The sequence below is a fragment of the Mesocricetus auratus genome, unplaced genomic scaffold (assembly GCF_017639785.1).
Source record: "Mesocricetus auratus isolate SY011 unplaced genomic scaffold, BCM_Maur_2.0 Super-Scaffold_4256, whole genome shotgun sequence".
In the NCBI taxonomy this organism is placed as follows: domain Eukaryota; kingdom Metazoa; phylum Chordata; class Mammalia; order Rodentia; family Cricetidae; genus Mesocricetus; species Mesocricetus auratus.
The window spans coordinates 20,278,252-20,296,965 of NW_024429182.1; the positions used below are offsets into that span (position 1 = coordinate 20,278,252).

The 18,714-nt window shown below is 37.6% G+C and overlaps 1 protein-coding gene across 1 annotated transcript in view; it reads left to right on the forward strand.

Moving 5' to 3' along the window:
• Positions 1-18,117, forward strand: part of Tm9sf3 (transmembrane 9 superfamily member 3) — a 45,549-nt gene extending 27,432 nt beyond the window's left edge. Inside the window, exons 7-15 of the mRNA XM_005063604.4 lie at positions 259-425; positions 4,302-4,396; positions 6,699-6,829; positions 9,329-9,468; positions 11,437-11,505; positions 13,672-13,818; positions 14,553-14,636; positions 14,756-14,832; positions 16,791-18,117. Coding sequence (XP_005063661.1) covers positions 259-425; positions 4,302-4,396; positions 6,699-6,829; positions 9,329-9,468; positions 11,437-11,505; positions 13,672-13,818; positions 14,553-14,636; positions 14,756-14,832; positions 16,791-16,858 — 978 coding nt within the window. The 3' untranslated portion in view covers positions 16,859-18,117. The remainder of the gene's footprint in view (positions 1-258; positions 426-4,301; positions 4,397-6,698; positions 6,830-9,328; positions 9,469-11,436; positions 11,506-13,671; positions 13,819-14,552; positions 14,637-14,755; positions 14,833-16,790) is intronic.
• The last annotated feature ends 597 nt before the right edge of the window (positions 18,118-18,714 follow it).

Genomic DNA, 18,714 nt, shown 5'->3' on the forward strand with positions numbered 1-18,714 from the left:
CCTTCACTGTTCCTTTTACTCCCCAGCTTTTTCTCCCCCCTGCTTTTACCTTCATGAATGTCAGTAAAGTACATGTAACATTCTGAATTGTTAGGACAGGAGTTACTTTTAACTTATCCTCAGTATTTTGAGGATAAAAAGCTGTATGTGTGGAAGGAGGGAGCTTATAACTGTAATTTCTTTCCTATCTGCTATATTTTAATTTGATTCTGAATGAGTTAATTTCTCTGTACATATTTATGTATGTCTTACATACAGGATAGAGACCTAGGAGATGAATATGGATGGAAGCAGGTGCATGGAGATGTATTTAGACCATCAAGTCACCCTCTGATATTTTCTTCTCTCATTGGTTCTGGATGTCAGATATTTGCTGTGTCTCTCATTGTTATTATTGTTGCCATGATAGAGGATTTATATACAGAGTAAGTGCTTGTATTTTACCACTTTTTGTTGTTGTAAATCGTTTTTTAGTTGTTGTAATCTAATAAGTCAACCATTATTAAATATTTACTTATTTCAGTAATTTAGAATTTTAGTACTGTCCATGCTATTATTGCAGACAAATCTTAACTTTAAATGTTTTAAATCATGTTTTCCTGTGCATGCTTAAACTTTCCATCATTGCTGAACATTCCAAGTTACACTGGTTATGCCATTAGAAAGGCAGAACTACTTTCAGTCCAGAGCTATTAGAAAAAGGAGACAGGCACAGTTTTAGATTCAACTGGATCATTATAATTTCAGTTACCAAAGTAATACTTCATTTATACTTGGACTGAGACCTCTACAAGAGTAAAACAAAACACTTTACAGTATTGTTTTATTTTTTTTAAGAGGCCTTGGTCAGTATGCTGTCTTTGCACAGTTTTGGGTATATTTTTAATAGCAAAACCATTTGCCAACGATTCTTAAATCACTGTTTGTTTGTGTTTATGCTCAAATGTATATGTGTATGGCATGTGCATGTCTCAGCACCAATGTGGAGGTGAGAGGAAACTTTGAGGAGTTGGCTCTTTCTTCTGCCATGTGTTCCCAGGATTGAACTCACATCGTTAGGCTTGGCAGCAAGCACCTTTACCTGCCAAACGAACCAGTTCCCTTTACCTTTTACATTTCCCTTTACCTGCTAAACCAGCTCAGGTCTCTGGTGAGTGTGGTCCTGTCATCTTGTTCTCAGAGAGCCACACCATGTGCAAACAAAGGCACTGTGGTGTCTCAGTATTCCTCATAATTCAGGCATCAGAAAGCAGCATATTGAAGTCCTCAGGCAGAGAAACTCCAGTTACATTTCAGTTCATTGTACACTCTTCTTACATGTGTGTAGCATTTCATGGACAAGAAAGCAGTTTGTGCTGCTAAAAGAATGGCTGTTTAGTGTGAAGTAGCACTTTCCCCTCAAGCCTGATGACCGAGTTAGGTGTCACTGTGGAAGGAGAAGGTTGGCTTCAGAAAGTTGCCATCTGACCTCTATATGTGTGCTGTAATGTGCACGTCCACCCTCGGGCACAGACCACACATACACAGTAATGATAAATGTTTTTTAACTTAACCAGATACTAACTTGCTGTTCCTCTGCTTCATAGTTCCTTGAGAAAAGGACTAGGTCTTGATAAATTCTTAGACTACCCATATAAAAGTATCTAGTTAATGTTTATTTAACTGGAGGGATTGGGTATTAACCAAACAAGCTGTTTCTCAAAAGTGTCTGTGATATTTCTGTAATCTAATCCCATAGCATTGCCATTCATTTACATTTTAAAATAGTTGAACCAAATTTAAACTGCAGAGTTTGGATGAGTAGTTTGTATTTTGGGTGAACTGAACCCTGAATATTTCAACTCTGCCAAGCAATCTGGCTGGTGGTGGCACACACCTTTAATCCCAGCACTTGGGAGGCAGAGGCAGGTGACTCTCTGTGAGTTCAAGTCCATCCTGGGCTACTGAGTTAGTTCCAGGACAGCTAGAGCTACACAGAGAAACCCTGTCCAGAAAAACCAAACCAAAACAAACAACAAATCCACGCTTTATGTTAAGTGCTGATTCTCGTTCATTCATTGTTCAGGGTTGTGACTGAGAAGTAAGTTTTTAGCAGCCCAGTTTCTGTTTTGCTAGTCCAAAGTTTTGCTTTGATTTTCTTTTCAAAATGACAGTGTTAGAATTTGGCAATTCTTGTTAATGCAGACTCTTCTAATTTAATGCCCTTCAGTTTGTAAGTTTAAGAAGCTATTCTTTAATAGGTGTTGTTAGGGGCAGGTCATGTAATGTTCTTCCTGTTACTGTGATAAGTAGGGGTTGTGTTTATTTGATGTGTGTAGTTACTTAAAAGTGGTAAAGGTAGGTGTCAGGATGGTTATGGAGAAATGATGACATCAGGGGTCCATGTTTTTACTTTGCATGCATTTGCACCTTCAATACGCACATAGACCCTATATGTTACGTTTCTGTCCCATAGGCAGGAAAGCAAAGCTCAGAGAGGTAAAGTAATTTGACTAACTTGCGCACTGCTACTAGAGGGTGATAAACTGGTTTTGATGGGATTAAGAGCTTTGATTTACAGTGTTTGGGGAATGAAGTGGTAACATAGCTGTGAAAGGGTGGGAAGAGTGAAGCGCCTGTGAAGGTGGAGTAAATCACTGCTGTGACGTGACTGCTCTCAGTAAAGAGTAGCTGACGAAACAGGCGAAGATCCCTGTGCCTCGGTGATCACTGACGGTCAGGAAACAGGCGGAGATCACTGACGGTCAGGAAACAGGCGAAGATCACTGTGCCTCGGTGATCACTGACGGTCAGGAAACAGGCAAAGATCACTGTGCCTCTGTGATCACTGATGGTCAGGAAACATTTGGAAGGTGTAGGTAGAAGAACAGTGTCATTGTGGTGCTGGCTCCTGAGAGAGCCTGCTAATCCCTCCTCCTGTGCTCTCCTGCCTTCCTTCCTATCATGAGAATGGCTGCCACTCTGGACTCTTCATTGTAAATGAAAGTGGCTTATTTGGAGGGTGGGGGAAAATGCCTGTAGAATATTTTTAAACAAAGAAACAAAAGATAGTTCTGAATGCTAAAACTGTCCTGAGTGAAGACTGCAGACTTAACCTGGAAGTAATGTTGGACTCTGGGCCAGCTTTTTGAGCTCTTTCTGTTAATACTAAGAACTTCTGCCTGGAAGTAGGCTCATCTTACACTAAAACTAGCTCTATTTTCTTTGTAGTTAACAAACACAATTATAAAGCGAACGGGTCATATTTGTTCATCTTTGTGTGGAAGGAGTAAAGTTAGCACTTATGATTGAGTTCTTAGAAAAACAGATTTGGTTTTTTAAACTGATTAATTTTGAAACCCATAATCTTTTTGAGATTGTTAAGTTGTTACACTTGGATTTAGTTGAATGTGGATAGAAATTAAACATTTCAGTGTCTTCACTGTTGAGATGGACTGGGCATTTATCCATTTATTTTTGCAGCCACTTAAAGGAAATGAGCACAGATGTTTGAACAGATGCTACATACATAGTGCAAAACCAGTGGGCTTAAGTGTGTATGATGTTAATAAATAGTAATATTTATTTAATATTATTTATTGGATATATTTATATATTAAATATATTATTAAATATTATTGATATTATTTAATAGTTAATAAATATTTCTGTTTTACAACACATTTTACTGTCATTTATTTTAATATTTCAAGTAGGCATTTTAAAAATAGTTTTTATAGTTGTACTCAACATGAAGGTTGGTTTAATTCTCTAGATACCATTATTGGAAAGAGGTTATTGATTGTCTGACTTAAGATTGTCTTGTGGACCAGTAGGTATTTTTTCAACTTTTACAGAAAAAAAGAAACTAGATAAAGTAAGTATTGGTATGTTGTGTCATTTAAAATAGAGTAACATTTAATATAAATTATCTACTTGAATTTTATTTTTGGTAGCAGGCAAAAATCTTAGTGTTATACAAAAGGAATATTCTAGTATCTTTTTTTCAACAGAGAATATTCTGTTCCATGTGATAGAATTGCTGTATAGAGTTGTAGAGTTATAGTGCTAGCTTGTCATTGGTGCCAAAGGAATGAGCAGTGTTTATTTAGACTGTATTACAAATTCAAGGCTAGACATAGCTTAGTACCATTTAAGGTCACCTTTGACTGGGAATTCTTTTACGTTTTTTTGTAATCCACGATAGGATGTTTTTCTCTTTCTGCTAAGTAGATCTTTGATATGAAAGTAATGCTAAGAAGACAGACTCCATGTTTTTGGTTCCGTTTTAATTTATCATACATATTTTTATGCCTTTGCAGGAGGGGATCGATGCTCAGTACAGCCATATTTGTCTATGCTGCTACATCTCCAGTGAACGGATATTTTGGAGGAAGTCTGTATGCTAGACAAGGAGGTAACTTAGGGATTAGCACTCTTGAATTTAATTTAATTTAATTATTGATGGTATTCTTCTACTGTGAAGTATTTGTAATTTAAAATGGGCAGTATAGGTTGTACAACTAGTAAAGGTCCTTGTTATATTGTACATATAACCTTTATCAAATTTATTATGTTTTCTATCTTGTTTTTATGGAACCTTTGTGTGTTTATTTCCTGAAATTATGAATAATTAATAGATTGTCTCCATTGTAAAGTTAGCACCAAAGAACATGTACAAGAGTACATCTAAATTATTGATGTTATGTTTCTTTGAGGTACTTAGCTCCCTAGATATGCTCTTGGTGAGCCTGCCTTTATATTTATCCATAAAGTAACTTTTATGGGTGACTATAAAAGTATGCTTTATGGATACTTAGTGGCTTATAGATAAAGCTGGTGAACAATGGTAGGATATTAGGAAACATACTAGTGTCTCTTACATTATTTGTCAAAGGATTCACAAACATTTTTGTTAGTTTGTGTCATCTTAAATACCCTCTTTGCTACTCTACTGTTAGAATTTCCAAACAGTAAGGGTGATGCTTGGTGATGCTTCTTTATGTGGTGTTCTGAGTCTTTAAGTTTTTTTACTCTACCTGTAATCTAGGGTCAGAAAGGTTCTTATATTGATACATATGCATATTTTCACTTACAACTGTAAGGTTTTTGAAAGATCTCAAGTCTCTTAAGGCTAGAGATAATCTACTGTGATTTTTTTTTCAGCTTTTCTAAACATGGTCAGCATTAGGAGATCCTGCCTTGTATTGTATATTGTATTAGTGTGTGTGTTTGTATACACTGAGCTATGTACTAAGAGCAAGATAGGGTTGGTTACAATGATACATACCTATAATCCCAGGACTTTGAAGACTGAGTCAGCAGGATTGTCAAATTCAATAATAGTAAGTATAGAAACCTGGAAACTCTTGTAGGTAGCAGGAAATCAGCAGAGGATCATTTAAAAATCCTCCTGATGGCCTTGTTTACCATTGCTTATTTTGTAGATTTTACTAGATATAATGTGGACAGTACCTTTGTTTTAGGCAGTTCTTTAGATGGTCTGTAGATATATCATTATGGATATGTATGGGATAGGTATGGGAAATAAGTCCTGCTGTGTAGGATGACATCCTAAAGAAACAAGGTACTTGGTGTGACTTCTACTGCTGGAAAATCAGGCTAAACAAATGAGTTCCAAGTAATGTTGACAGGCTCAGGTCTAGGAATGTCAGAATTTAGAAAGTATAATTATAAAAACTGTGTTCTGATTGAAACTGTGTGCTAATAGTTTTGTCTGAACAATCCCTAAAAATTCAGATTAATAATGAGTTCAGAGAATTGAGAATATTTCATTTGTCTTAGGTTTGTGTTCTCCTGAGGCTCCAGATATTTTCATTGTTCCAGCCTACAGTGTAGTCCATGCAGTCTGAACCTGGGAATGGCCCAGTCTTTGGCCAGAGTCTCCACAGGCATGAGGAGCAGTAGGAGCACAGCACGGATGTCTGAGGAACTGCTGCGTGTGAGACAGAGGGAACTAGAAGTAGATAAGGAGTGTCTAAAATTAGTCTATGTCTGCACCTGAGAGGACAAGTGCCATGTTACAGCAAAGGACAATGCTAGGATGGAGTTGTCATTTAAACATGCCCTTAGTCCTAGTACTCAGGAGGCAGAGGCAGGCAGGTCTCTGAGTTTGAGGCCAGCCTGAACTACAGAACAAGTTCCAGGTCAGATAGGAACGCAGAGAAGCCCTGTCTTGAAAAACAAAACAAAACAGAGCAGTAGTTTCACTTTAGTTGTCACTCCTGTAATTGATGATTTGAGTCTTCTAAAAAAAAGAAATGAACTAGAAGAGAAAGTTCAGAATTGAGTTCCTTTGAAGGAATGTTAAGATTTGGGATGGTAATTCCACCACCCAAAATGAAAAATCTCTGGCAGAATTAGAACTAGAAAAACAGCATTATATCCAGGCCATAACAAATGACGTTCAAAATCATGGCAGTTCTGTGGCAGAATCAAAATAAAGACATCAGAGTATTTGTTATACGACAGGTCATTTCTCTTTTTTAGTTAAGTACTTTATAAACTACTTCACAGACTTGAAAAGCTTGACTGGTCCTTATTAGATAATTGATTTGAAACACTTATTAGTATATCAGGTTTAACAACCTTTGTATTGAATTTTTAAGTAAATAGCTTGGAACTGCATAATACATTTTAAGCATAGTGCATGTTTGTCTGGGTAGCTTGGATTTTTTATAGCCTCCCTTTTCTTTCAGGAAGAAGATGGATAAAGCAGATGTTTATTGGGGCATTCCTTATTCCAGCTATGGTCTGTGGCACAGCCTTCTTCATCAACTTTATAGCCATTTATTATCATGCCTCTAGAGCCATTCCTTTTGGAACAATGGTGAGATGCTTGAATTTTAATTTGAAACAGGATGCTTATAACCATTCTAATACAAGTCCTGCTGCCTCTCGAGAGCCCTACTGATGTTAGGAAGTTTTAGCTAGGCCCTGTTGAATCTTGGAAAGTTTTTGTTATGCTCCAAAAACTATTGGTTAAATTTAAACCTAAGGTCTCCTACGTTTTCTTGTTTCTGTGAAGTGAAAAGTTGATTTTTATAGCTGTTATCTGAGGTGGGAGAGAACTGATGAATGAATATATTTTAGAGAAAAAATACCAAGAAGCATGAGTAGTTTATTAAGGTGATCAGAGTTCTAATTTGCTTTTTTTTGTTTCTGTGATGAAACACTGACCAAAACCAACTTGGGAAGAGAGTTTATTTGACTTAAAGATTATAACCCATCATTGAGGAAAGCCAGAGCAGGATCCCAAGGTAGGAGTTTAAGGCAGTAACCATGGAGGAGTGCTGCTTACTGCCTTGCTCCTGGCCTCATGTTCAGCTATCCTTCTTACACATCCCCAGAAAGACCAACTGCCTACAATGGGTTGGGCACCCCTCCATCAATTAACAATGCAGAAATTGCTCCACAGGTTTGCTTACAGGCAGTCTGATTGTTACAGTTCTTCAATTGAGAGTCTTTCTTCCCAAGTCTGTCAGGTGAACAACTGATGCTAACGATGAGGTTCCCCCCTTGTTGTCTTTAACACACATATTACTTTAAATCATAACCTTTCCTTCTTGTTCCCCAAGATCTTATTACTTTATAATGCAAAATACAGTATACCTTAAAAGTTCCCTCTTTAAAAATTTCATCACTTGGGCTAGAGGAACAGCTCAACAGTTAAGAGCACTGGTTGCTCTCCCAGAGGTCCTGAGTTCAATGCCAAGCAACCACATGGTGGCTCACAACCATCTATAATGGGATCTGATTACCTCTTCTGGTGTGCATGAAGACAGGTCACTCATATAAATATTTAAAAATATATCAAATATTTCATCACTTTAAAAGTTCAGTGTCTCTTGAAACCCAGTCTCTTAACTGTAGGTACCCATAAAATCAAAAGCATGTTATATACTTTCCAAAAAGGGAGAACCAGGGCATAGGAACAGCTGGATTAAAGCAAAACCCCCAACTTAGCAAAATAAATCAAATATTGTGGCTCAGTGTCCAGAATCTGGGATTCACATTTCTGGGCTCAAAAGGGTTTGGGCAGCTCCAAGTTGGAAAGCTCTACACACACACACACACACACACACACACACTTACACACTTTTTGTCTTGTTGGCTTATCTTTTAATTTTCTCTAGAGTTTCTATTTAAGGACAAAGTTACTAATTTTGAAGAGTAGTATATTGATAGACTTTTTTTTTCCCCTTTCCTATTTTATCCTTATGGCTGTCCTATTTAGGGAGGTTTTTTGTTTTTGCCAAATTAAACAGCAGCAAGCTCTCCCTTTCTGTTGTCTTTAGTCATCCTGTAGTTTCATCTCTGAACCCCTGAGAATCCTGAGATAAATTTGAGAATTTTGTTTGTACACAGTGCCCTCTATTGGAAGGGCTGTCCTTGCCTGCAGCCCTTCTGGACCTCCTACTGATGGCTGCACAGCCACAGATAGGTCCACAAGGAGACAGTGGGCCTGGCCATTTCTCCTTAACTGAGTAGCCTTATAAAAATATACTGTGTGTAACCTGCGTTAAAAAGTGAAGTGCTTGAGTAGACATGGGGAGGATATTCAGCTTTGTGTCTTAGATGCCCTTCTTCAGGTTAATAAGACTCTGTGCTTCCTGCTTTGTTGGGAGTTTCTGTTGGAAATGCGTGTTGGGTTTTGCAGCAGCTTTTTCCTGTATCTTTTGAGATGGTGGCTACTAGCACTGGTTGTCTAATTTTAAGTTAGTCCTGTATTTGGTAAAGTTCCATTTGCTAGATTTGGTTTTATGTGTGTATTTATAATGTCTTTTTCTAATAAGGCTAGCTTCTGCAGTACATTTCTCATTTCAAGTCTAGTATCTTTTTATAGAACTGAAGGAACCCAAGAAGTAGGATGGAGCGTTATGAACTAGCGTGTTGAAACTCTGTGGGCACAGTAAACATGGTTTTTAGATCTGTGAGTTGGCAGTATCTGGATTATAGGATCATTGATTGGAATGCTCAATAAAGTAAAACCAAGTAACTTGGTTATAATAATGAAAGATAAGGGATAGGCATGTTAAAAGCATGCCAGCTGACAGGGAAAGAGATCTAGGTGGTACTTCATTGGGGGTAATGTGAAGGCTAGGGACAATGGGAGCTAAGGTGGGGAGGGAAGAGTTCACTTTGTATGTGACTCAGTGTGAGCATTTTTCCTGCTTCTCGTAGTGCATTCCTTGTATCATTTTAGGTCTTAGAAGTGAATGTTCTCTCTGTGATCACAGTGTGTTCAATTTTCAGGTGTGTCTCTTAATTGTTTGTATTAGTGTTTTTGTTCTCTGAGTAACCACACACATTTTAATTTCATTTACAGGTGGCCGTTTGTTGCATCTGTTTTTTTGTTATTCTTCCTCTGAATCTTGTTGGTACAATACTTGGCCGAAATCTGTCAGGTCAGCCCAACTTCCCCTGTCGTGTCAATGCTGTGCCTCGTCCTATCCCGGAGAAAAAATGGTAAAGAGAATGCTAAAGCTTATTTGATGTCATAGTGAATAAGTTTTTAAGGCTGTTGTTTATGTGTAACTTTAGAATCGGCTTGTGTTTTTGCAAACAACTGTTTTAAGAATTTGTTCATTTTGATTTTCCCATCAGTTTACATTGTAAAGGATATACAGAGATATGCCTTTATTTTGCTTTGAATATTGGTGCTAGTCACATGTCAAAACATTGATAAATATGCTAGTGTATAGAGGTGCATGGGACAAAGCTTCAACAGTTTTTTAAGCCTGCAGGTCAAATGTGGCTGCTGCCTGGTTTTATTTTATTTTATTTTATTTTATTTTATTTTTTTATTTTTGGTTAGTTGGTTGATTTTTATTTTTTGAGACAGGGTTCTCCGTGTAGTCCTGGCCATCCTGGAACTCACTCTGTAGACTGAGTGCTGGGATTAAAGGTCGTGTGCCTCTACTGCCTGGCTGTTGCTGCCTGTTTTAAGTATAGTTTTATTGGAACACAGCCATACCCAGTCTTCATATACTACTTATATTCTTTTACTCTACGGCATCAGAGTTGACAGAGCAGGAGTTGTAACAGTTGTAACCAGCAAAATCTGAAACACTTCCAAATACTTGTGTAATTTCTTTTTCCTTCCAGGTAAGTTAGATTGGTGCCTATAAGAAATTTTAGACTGAGGAGTTTTGAGTCCATTTTTAAACTACTTTTCCCCTAAATCAATATTAGATTACTAGGGTCCATTATTCACTCATGTTCAGCTTATTTCTGGAGAGGGAAAGGTAAAAGGAAAAGACTAGTCAGAAAGTTTGAGAAGTTGGGTTAGCGAGAGAGGTATGAACAACGCATGCCTTACTTATCAGATGAGGCTCTTTTAGGTGCAGGCAGGGTGGTGTGGCTTCATTTTCTTGTTTTTTAATTATATGGAAACAAAATCTGAGTACTAGATGTGGCTTTTATTGAATGGCTATCTGGGATAGATGAGTTTTAACCTCAGGACCTGGCTTTTTATAAAACAAGAAGGAAGATATTATGATTAATGACTTTTAAGTTTGTTTTCTGTGTGTGTCCCCCCTCTCTTTATCCCCTTCCTCCCTTCCTCCCTCCCTCCCTCCCTCTCTCTCTTCCTCCCTCCCTACGTTTGCTCACTACAGAGATAAGGGTTTGGTGTCTTGTACAGACCCTGTTAAAGGGCTAGGAACACCTGGCTGAACAGCATCTGCCAAACAGCCATCTAACTGATGGAGGTCAGCAAACAGTTAGACACAGTGTAGTCATTCTGTGGTGGAGGGATGTTCAGGTCAGTAGGAGGATAGGGAAAAGCTGTGTCTTCCTGGGATACAAAGGGAAGACTCTGAGAACTCCCATACCTACTGGAAGGAGAGCATGAAGTTAAGATGGCATTTCACATTGAGAATTTGTGATTTTCACTCAGTGATTGTCGGCTAGGAAAAGGGAGGAAGTTACAATTCATTTTTTAGCTTTTCTTTGCCCCATTGTAAAGCAAAATTGGCAATACTTTGGTTGTTTAATTTGTTGGAAAACAGTTAGAGCCAAGAAGAAAATGGGTAAAGAAACAGCAATGTCAGTTTATGAAAGTTTGTTTCAGATAGAGCTCTCAACTTTTTTTTTCTTTTCTCCCTCCTTTAAAATTTCTGTAAGTAAGTGCCTACAGAATTCTCAGTAGTTACTAAAAACTGGTGAGCTAGGTAATGTATTTCTGCAGTACCAACAATTCGTGTTCCTCAAATGCTTCAATGCTGGAAAGAATATTGATTACAACTGATGACTAATTTCAAGTCTCACCCACATTTTTATCCTTCTTTGGATATGGTTTTTCTTTTTATTGGTTTGTCTTTATCCATTGGGATGATTTTTAAAGTGTTAAACATCACCTTTTTATTATTGGAATTTATATATATGTTGTGAAAATCATGCTAGAAGTACACTGTTAATTCTGATATTTTCTAGGTTTATGGAGCCTGCAGTTATTGTTTGCCTGGGAGGAATTTTACCTTTTGGCTCAATCTTTATTGAAATGTAAGTTTTGGCAATGTTTTAATGTTTTAAAGAATTTAGTTATAACAAGAATTTAAGAAGTAGTTTGTTAGAGAGGTGTGGAATCATCAGATAAGGTGGTCTCTCTGAAGTGAGTTTTGCACTGCTATAATGAAATGCTGAGATTGCTAACTTTTTTTTTTAAAGATTTTATTTATTTGTTATGAATATAACATCCTGCCTCTATGTATGTCTGCAAGTCTGAAGAGGGCACCAGATGTCATTACGGATGGTTGTGAGCCACCATGTGGTTGCTAGGAATTGAACTCAGGAACTCTGGAAGAGCAGTGTTCTTAACCTCTGAGCCATCTCTCCAGCCCTGAGATTGCTAACTTTTTTTTTTTTTATGAGACAGGGTTTCTCTGTATTGTTTTGGAGGCTGTCGGTCCAGCCCGGCCTCGAACTCACAGCAATCCGCCTGCCTCTGCCTCCCGAGTGCTGGGATTAAAGGCGTGTGCCACCACCTCCTGGCTCGGTAACTTTTTAATGAATAGTTTTATTTAACTTAAAGGATTAGAGATTCTAAGTCACAATATATAATAATGTGGGGAAGTCAAGGCAGGAACCTGGAGGCAAGAGCTGGTATAGGCACCATAGAGGAAACCTTCGTACTGGCTTGTTCCCATGGCTTACTCAGCCCACTATCCTATACAGCACAACACCGCCTGCAATGGTCTGGGCCTTCTCAAATCAGCCATTATACAAGAAAATGTCTCACTGACTGGCCTACATGCCAATCTGATGGAGGCATTTTGTCAATAGGTTCCTCTCCCCATGTTAGTCTAGCTGTGTCTAGTTGACAAAAGGCATAATCAGCACAACTCATACAAACACATATATAAATAGGTAGCTGTCTTTCATTGCCTCTCAGCTGTGATTATGCTGCAAGTTTTGGCGGGTACCTAGAAGGAGACTGAACTAACTGGGTCACTCTGGCTTGTTTAATAAAGCCAGTTCTGGAACTCTGTACCTCCAGCTGAAAATCCCCACTCTGATGTGACCACTTACTCCTGGTATCCTTGGCCTTTTCTTCTATTGGACAGACTCCTCTGCTCTTTCAAGTCAGGTTTGCTTTGGTTCTCTCACACCCTGGACTCCTGGAAAGGCATTGTTAACCCATCAGTCTAAGATTATTATTTTTATTTATTTTGTCTATATGTTTAACCTTCTAGACTCTTCATGCCATTTATCACCGAGGACTCTTGAGTTTCAATGCCATGAAATGCTACTACTTTCATGATGTGGCTAGCTGGCATGTTCAGAGAATTAGTCAGTCCTATTTGTTCTCTTAGCTTTCGCATTTTTGTTGAAGTTCTAGCCATGCTGAACATTTTGAGTGTGCCTGCATTCATTATGTGTGTACCATGTATATGCCTGGAGCCTGTGGAGGCCAGAAGAGGGTGTCAGGTCCCAGGGAACTCGAGTTAGGAGGTTGTGAGGTACCTGTAGGTACTAGAAATCAAGCTCAGGTCTTCTGCAGGAGCAGCTGGTGGTTTTAAATGCCGAGGAATCTCTGTAGTCCCCAAAGTTTTTTGTTTGTTTAACTTACTGATTCCTTTACTTAGAACCAGTCCTCTGCTTCTGGTGTTTTCTATCACAAGTCTGCCTCCTGCTCCCACCCATGAGTAGTGTTTCATCTTAAAAAATGGAAGAATGAGCCGGACATTGGTGGTGCACACCTTTAATCCCAGCACTCAGGAGGCAGAGGCAGGCGGATCTCTGTGAGTTTGAGGCCAGCCTGGTCTACAGAGTGAGTTCCAAGACAGCCTCCAAAACAATACAGAGAAACTGTGTCTTGAAAAACCAAAAAAAAAAAAAAAAAAAGAAAAAGAAAAAGAATAAAAGGCAAGATTGAAGGAATTGTCTTTATTTTATGGATATAGGTTGAGGCTGTTCTCATTTTCCATATTTTAACTTGTTTATTCTTCTCTTTAGTCATCTTGCTCAGAGTTAAATGCCTCCAGAAGAATTTGTTCTTTAAAAAACAAATCACAAAAGTATTTTTGAAAATTTAATGAGAGTTAAGAGAAACTGTTGGAGATTACTAGAAAGGATGATAAGGAGTTTTCAATGAGCTGAAAGTGAGAGCTAAGAGAAGCCTGACAAGAGCAGAGTAAGCTTCAAAGCTGTGCTCATGTTTCTTCTCAGGTACTTCATCTTCACGTCTTTCTGGGCATACAAGATCTATTATGTCTATGGCTTCATGATGCTGGTGCTGGTCATCCTGTGCATTGTGACCGTCTGTGTGACCATCGTGTGCACATACTTCTTGCTAAATGCAGAGGATTATAGGTGGTAAGTGCTTCCAGGTGGAACCTCTCAGGATCCGAACATTTTTTTTGTCTTTTGAAATTGGATCTCTTTATTATGTAGCTCTGGCTGTCCTGGAACTTGCTATACTGACCAGGCTGTCCTCAAACTTACATATATCCACCTGTCTCTGCCTCAAAAGTACTGGGATCAAAGTTATGTGCTACCATACCCAGACAGGATCCTAGTATCTTAAGTTTGCCCTTGAAGCCTGTTTAAGCTGAGAAAAGGACTTACACAGACATGTGCTGTTTAAGGTAATAGAGGATACTTGTAACCCTGCACTGGGGAGTCACTTGGCTACAGAGTGATACTCTGACTCAAAAGTTGAAATGAATGAATTAAAAAGATATAGAGGGATTTTTCCACTAGTTGTAAATGTAATGAAAATTTTATAGGAAAATGGTGTCATTCCAAATTTTTTTTGTCCTATTTGAAATATTTCTGCGAAGTGCTTTATGCTGAGTTTGTGAGGAAGCATGTTGTTTCAAACTTAAATCTGAAAGGGAATTGGTTTATTTAAAGTCACTCAGAATATGGCAGGGCTCTGGAGTTTCTAGTTCCTAGGCTCTTCATTAATATTTAAGCATCAGGTACAGGGCTTTGTTTTTAAGCATGTAGAACTTTAAAGAATGTCCTTTTGTAAAATTCTTTGCCTCAAAATTTTGAGTGTCATTCATTTCAAAGGCGTAATCTTGTTTCATTTTGTTTTTTACCAGGCAATGGACAAGTTTTCTCTCTGCTGCATCAACTGCAATCTATGTTTACATGTATTCCTTTTACTACTATTTTTTCAAAACAAAGTAAGTTTTTTTTCTCCTGTGTTACCCAGGAAACTACATTTGCTCTTTAAATAATTAAGTGTAAAGCCTCAGATTGAAAATAAAATGTATGTGTTGAATATGATTTTATTGTATTGCAGGATGTATGGCTTATTTCAAACATCATTTTACTTTGGATATATGGCAGTATTTAGCACAGCCTTGGGGATAATGTGTGGTAAGTTTTTAAATTCTTGGAACATCATGAGAAAATTTTTGAGTATCTCAGACTCAGAAAAACACTGTAATTAAAAATTAAGAAATTCTGGGCTGGCAGGATGGTTCATTTGGTAAAAGAATTTTCTGCTCAAGCCTGACAAACCTGACTTTGATCCCTGGAACCTGGAAAGCTGGTTGACCTCCATTCATACCTCACCCAATAATAATTAAATAGAAATTAAGGAATTGCGTTTTGTTGCTTTATCAGGAAGACCAAAATGAATCCAGAGTTTGCCTTTAATCTTTTTGAGTCTCCCTTAAAAATCTGACCTATTGCCTGAGTAATATCTATCTTAGTAGCTGTTGTAATGGTCCTGCAGAGCACAGAATTACTATGGTTAGTTTCTCACTCCAATCTGGTCTTAAGTGATCCTCCTGTCCCAGCCTCCTGAGTAGCTGGGGTTGCAAGTGTGTGTGGCACCACAAACAGTTGAGAATTGGCATTTTAAAGCATATGATCATTGGAAAGGATTATAATGTCGGCAGGTATGAGGTGTTGCCTGAATGTTTCTGCTTGTACATTTCTTGGAATGTTTTCAAAGTCACCAGTGTGTATAAGGGAGCACAGGTTACTGACAATGAGCACAGCATACCTATTTAGTTTTTCTCAGTGGACTTGGCTAATTGTATCCCTGAGGTGTTTGGCCATGTACCTGTCCACTCCTCCGTAACTCCTGTAAAATAGCAGTTCAAGCTGCAATAAACTATTATACTCAGTGCTATCCAAGAATACTTCAACACGTAGTTGTAGGTTTTTATGGGGAGGCATGTGATATGTGTATGAAGTTAGAAGCTATTGATAGTTATTACCTACTTTAAGTAATTCATTGGTTGTTATAACTCTGACTCCTGTATATTAGCAGAGATTTGTTTATGAAGAGAGTCCTTTTTTCCCTATCTGTTCTGTTACATTGAGATAGACCAGTTTGGTGAATACAAATCGGTTCATGGTTGGGGTTGTAGCTCAGAGTGCTTGTCTAATATGTGAAAACCTTTGGGTTCAATCCCTAGAACTGTTGGAAAACTGACTAGTTAGAGTGAGTGTGTGGACTATTAATTAGCTCATGGAAGATGTAATTTAAATATTTTAAGGAATAAATCTGGTGAAGAATGGACATTGACCTGCTATTCTAAAGAAACAAAAACATAACAAGCCCCAGGTATTTATCTAAGAAGAGTATTTGGTTTGTTCATTTGTTTGTCCATTCATTCAACTCATTCAACAAATAGTCATTGAGTGACTTTGATGTGCTGCATATCTTAGCCATGGAATATAAGTATTTCATTAACAACGTCCCCTGCTTTCTGAAATTTTGATTCCCGTTTGAGGTGCAGTTTAAAACTCCTGACCCACTTACCTGTCTCTTTTTGTCTTCTAACTTAAATATAAAAAGGAAACACCAGAAAGTACCTTTCTCTAGAGTTGCAACACCACTGGGCCATGCTTCCCTCAGTCCCCCAGAGCCTCCCTTGTTACTTCTTATGGCTTTGTAAGTTTTTGGAAACATCTGGATATTGCCGTTAATGGTCATTCATACTTCTAGTAGCAGTACCCATGGGGCTGAGGCAGAAGGTTCCAGAATTCAAGGACAGCCTGCGCAAGACTGTCTCAAAAAAAAAATTATTGCTTTAATGGGCTGGATTTGTCATTATCTTTGTGAGCTATATTTTAATTCCATAATTACCATTACAAGTAATAATTTTTATTTGATTCTAAATAATAGGTTAGATGTGTCTATAGCAGATGCCTTGCAAAGCAACTGATAGCATTTAAGAAATTCAGAGAGAATATTAACATAAAGACATTACCCTACAAAAGGAATAGAACTCTCTAGAACAGAGAATATTTAATATTTGTAAATGGAAGATCCTAATCCCACTGTATTTGTTTCAAAATTCATTATTTTATTTTTTCAGGAGCAATTGGTTACATGGGAACAAGTGCCTTTGTTCGAAAAATCTATACTAATGTGAAAATTGACTAGTCACCTGAGACAACCTGGAACTTCGGATCAGTTTCTCTTTCATGAGGGTGGAACTTGCACAGAAAAGAAGAATAAGCGCAAGAAGAGATTTGGGCTTAACACTGGGTACTTGTGGGTCTCTTTCATGGATGGCTTAAAGTAACATCTATTTCCATTGATCCTAGGTTCTTACTGACTGCTTTCTCCAACTGTTCACAGCAAATGCTTGGATTTTATGCAGTAGGCTTTACTACAGTACATGGCTAATCTTCCCCAAACTAGCTCATTAAAGATGAAATAGACCAGCTCTCTTCAGTGAAGAGGACAAATAGTTTATTTAAAGCATTTGTTTCAATAAAAGAACTAGAGGGAAACTTGGATGCTAAAATTCCATGAGTAGAAATCTTCCTGGCACTTGGTGTTTCTATGTTATTGAAAAATGATGTTCCAGAAAGATTACTTTTTTTCTTATTTTTACTGCCATTGTTGATCTATTGTGGGACATTTTTATATATTGAACCTGGGTTCTTTTAGACCTGTTTTTGGTCGTCCCTCCATTCAACTGCATCTTTTTTTTAACAAAATTAAAAACTATTAAATTCTGCATGGAATATATCTGCTGTCATCTTAATCTTAGTTGGATCAACCTCATTTATTTATCTTAAAATTAACCAGTTATATCTCAATTCCATCCAAAGAAAATACAGTATGAAAATAGAGGTGAACTCTATAATGCATTTTACTGTACAGTTAGAAAGCAAAGTGTTAAATGGAGAAGAACCTTGTTTTTAATTAAACATTTGGAGATTTAGATAAATTGCATTTTAACTGAATGTCTAAAGTGATTATCCCCTCCCTTCCCCCCATTAGTCTTACATCTTTTTTTGGGTTTCAATGAAGGCTTTACACAAGAAATTATTAAAAATAAGGGGGGCAATAAGTGTATATAACATTAATAATGTCGTGTAGCTGTAGGTTCCTGGATGCATTTGGATGCACAGATTGGCTGGAGGACTTTCTGGATGATGATTGGTGTAGAAATGTGTGGGTTTGGTGGCTTTTTACATCTTGCCTACCATTGCATGAAACATTGGGGTTTCTTCAAGATGTGTGTGTCATACTTCTTTTGGGAGGGGGTTGTTTTCTTCTTTTATGAAACTCCTACCGGAGCTAAATTTGTAATTTAGAAACATTTAATTTTGTTAATCCTGTCTGGGACATTTAAGTAACATCTAAAGCATTGTTGCTTTAGAATGTTCAAATAAAATTTCCTGACCAAATTGTTTTGTGACAATAGATGTGTTTATAATTTGAAGGTACCTGCTCAAAAGGCCATGTAGGATGCCATGATTTTTTTTAATACACTGTAAAGCATACTTTTCAAATACAGAGGACCCACACTTTAAAATCCCAAAGACAGAGCCAGGTGTGACGGTCTATGCCTACAATCCCAGCACCAGGGTAACTATGACAGAAGGTTGCAATGAATTTGAGAACTGGGCTACAGAATGAGTTATGTGCTGTTCTGTAAGACCATTCCAAAAAACAAACAAACAAACAAAAACAAAAGAACTAAGTTCAGAGACCTGGATATGGATAGTTACAAAGTAGGTGATAAAACTCTTTATATGAAATTGTGACATACAAGTCTAACCATTCATTGGATTGCTGTTTTATGTAAAATAGAAGGGAGTAGAAGGGGCTAAGCTAACAATGTTAGCCCATTCAGTGTGTGAACAAATGAAGGCTATAGAAATCTCAAATTATTTTAATTTGCACATATATTTTCTGGATCTGCCCATATTGTCAAGTTCCTAGAACCACTGAGTTTCTAATTCAGTACTTTGCTCTGCACATACTCAAAACTATATTGTATT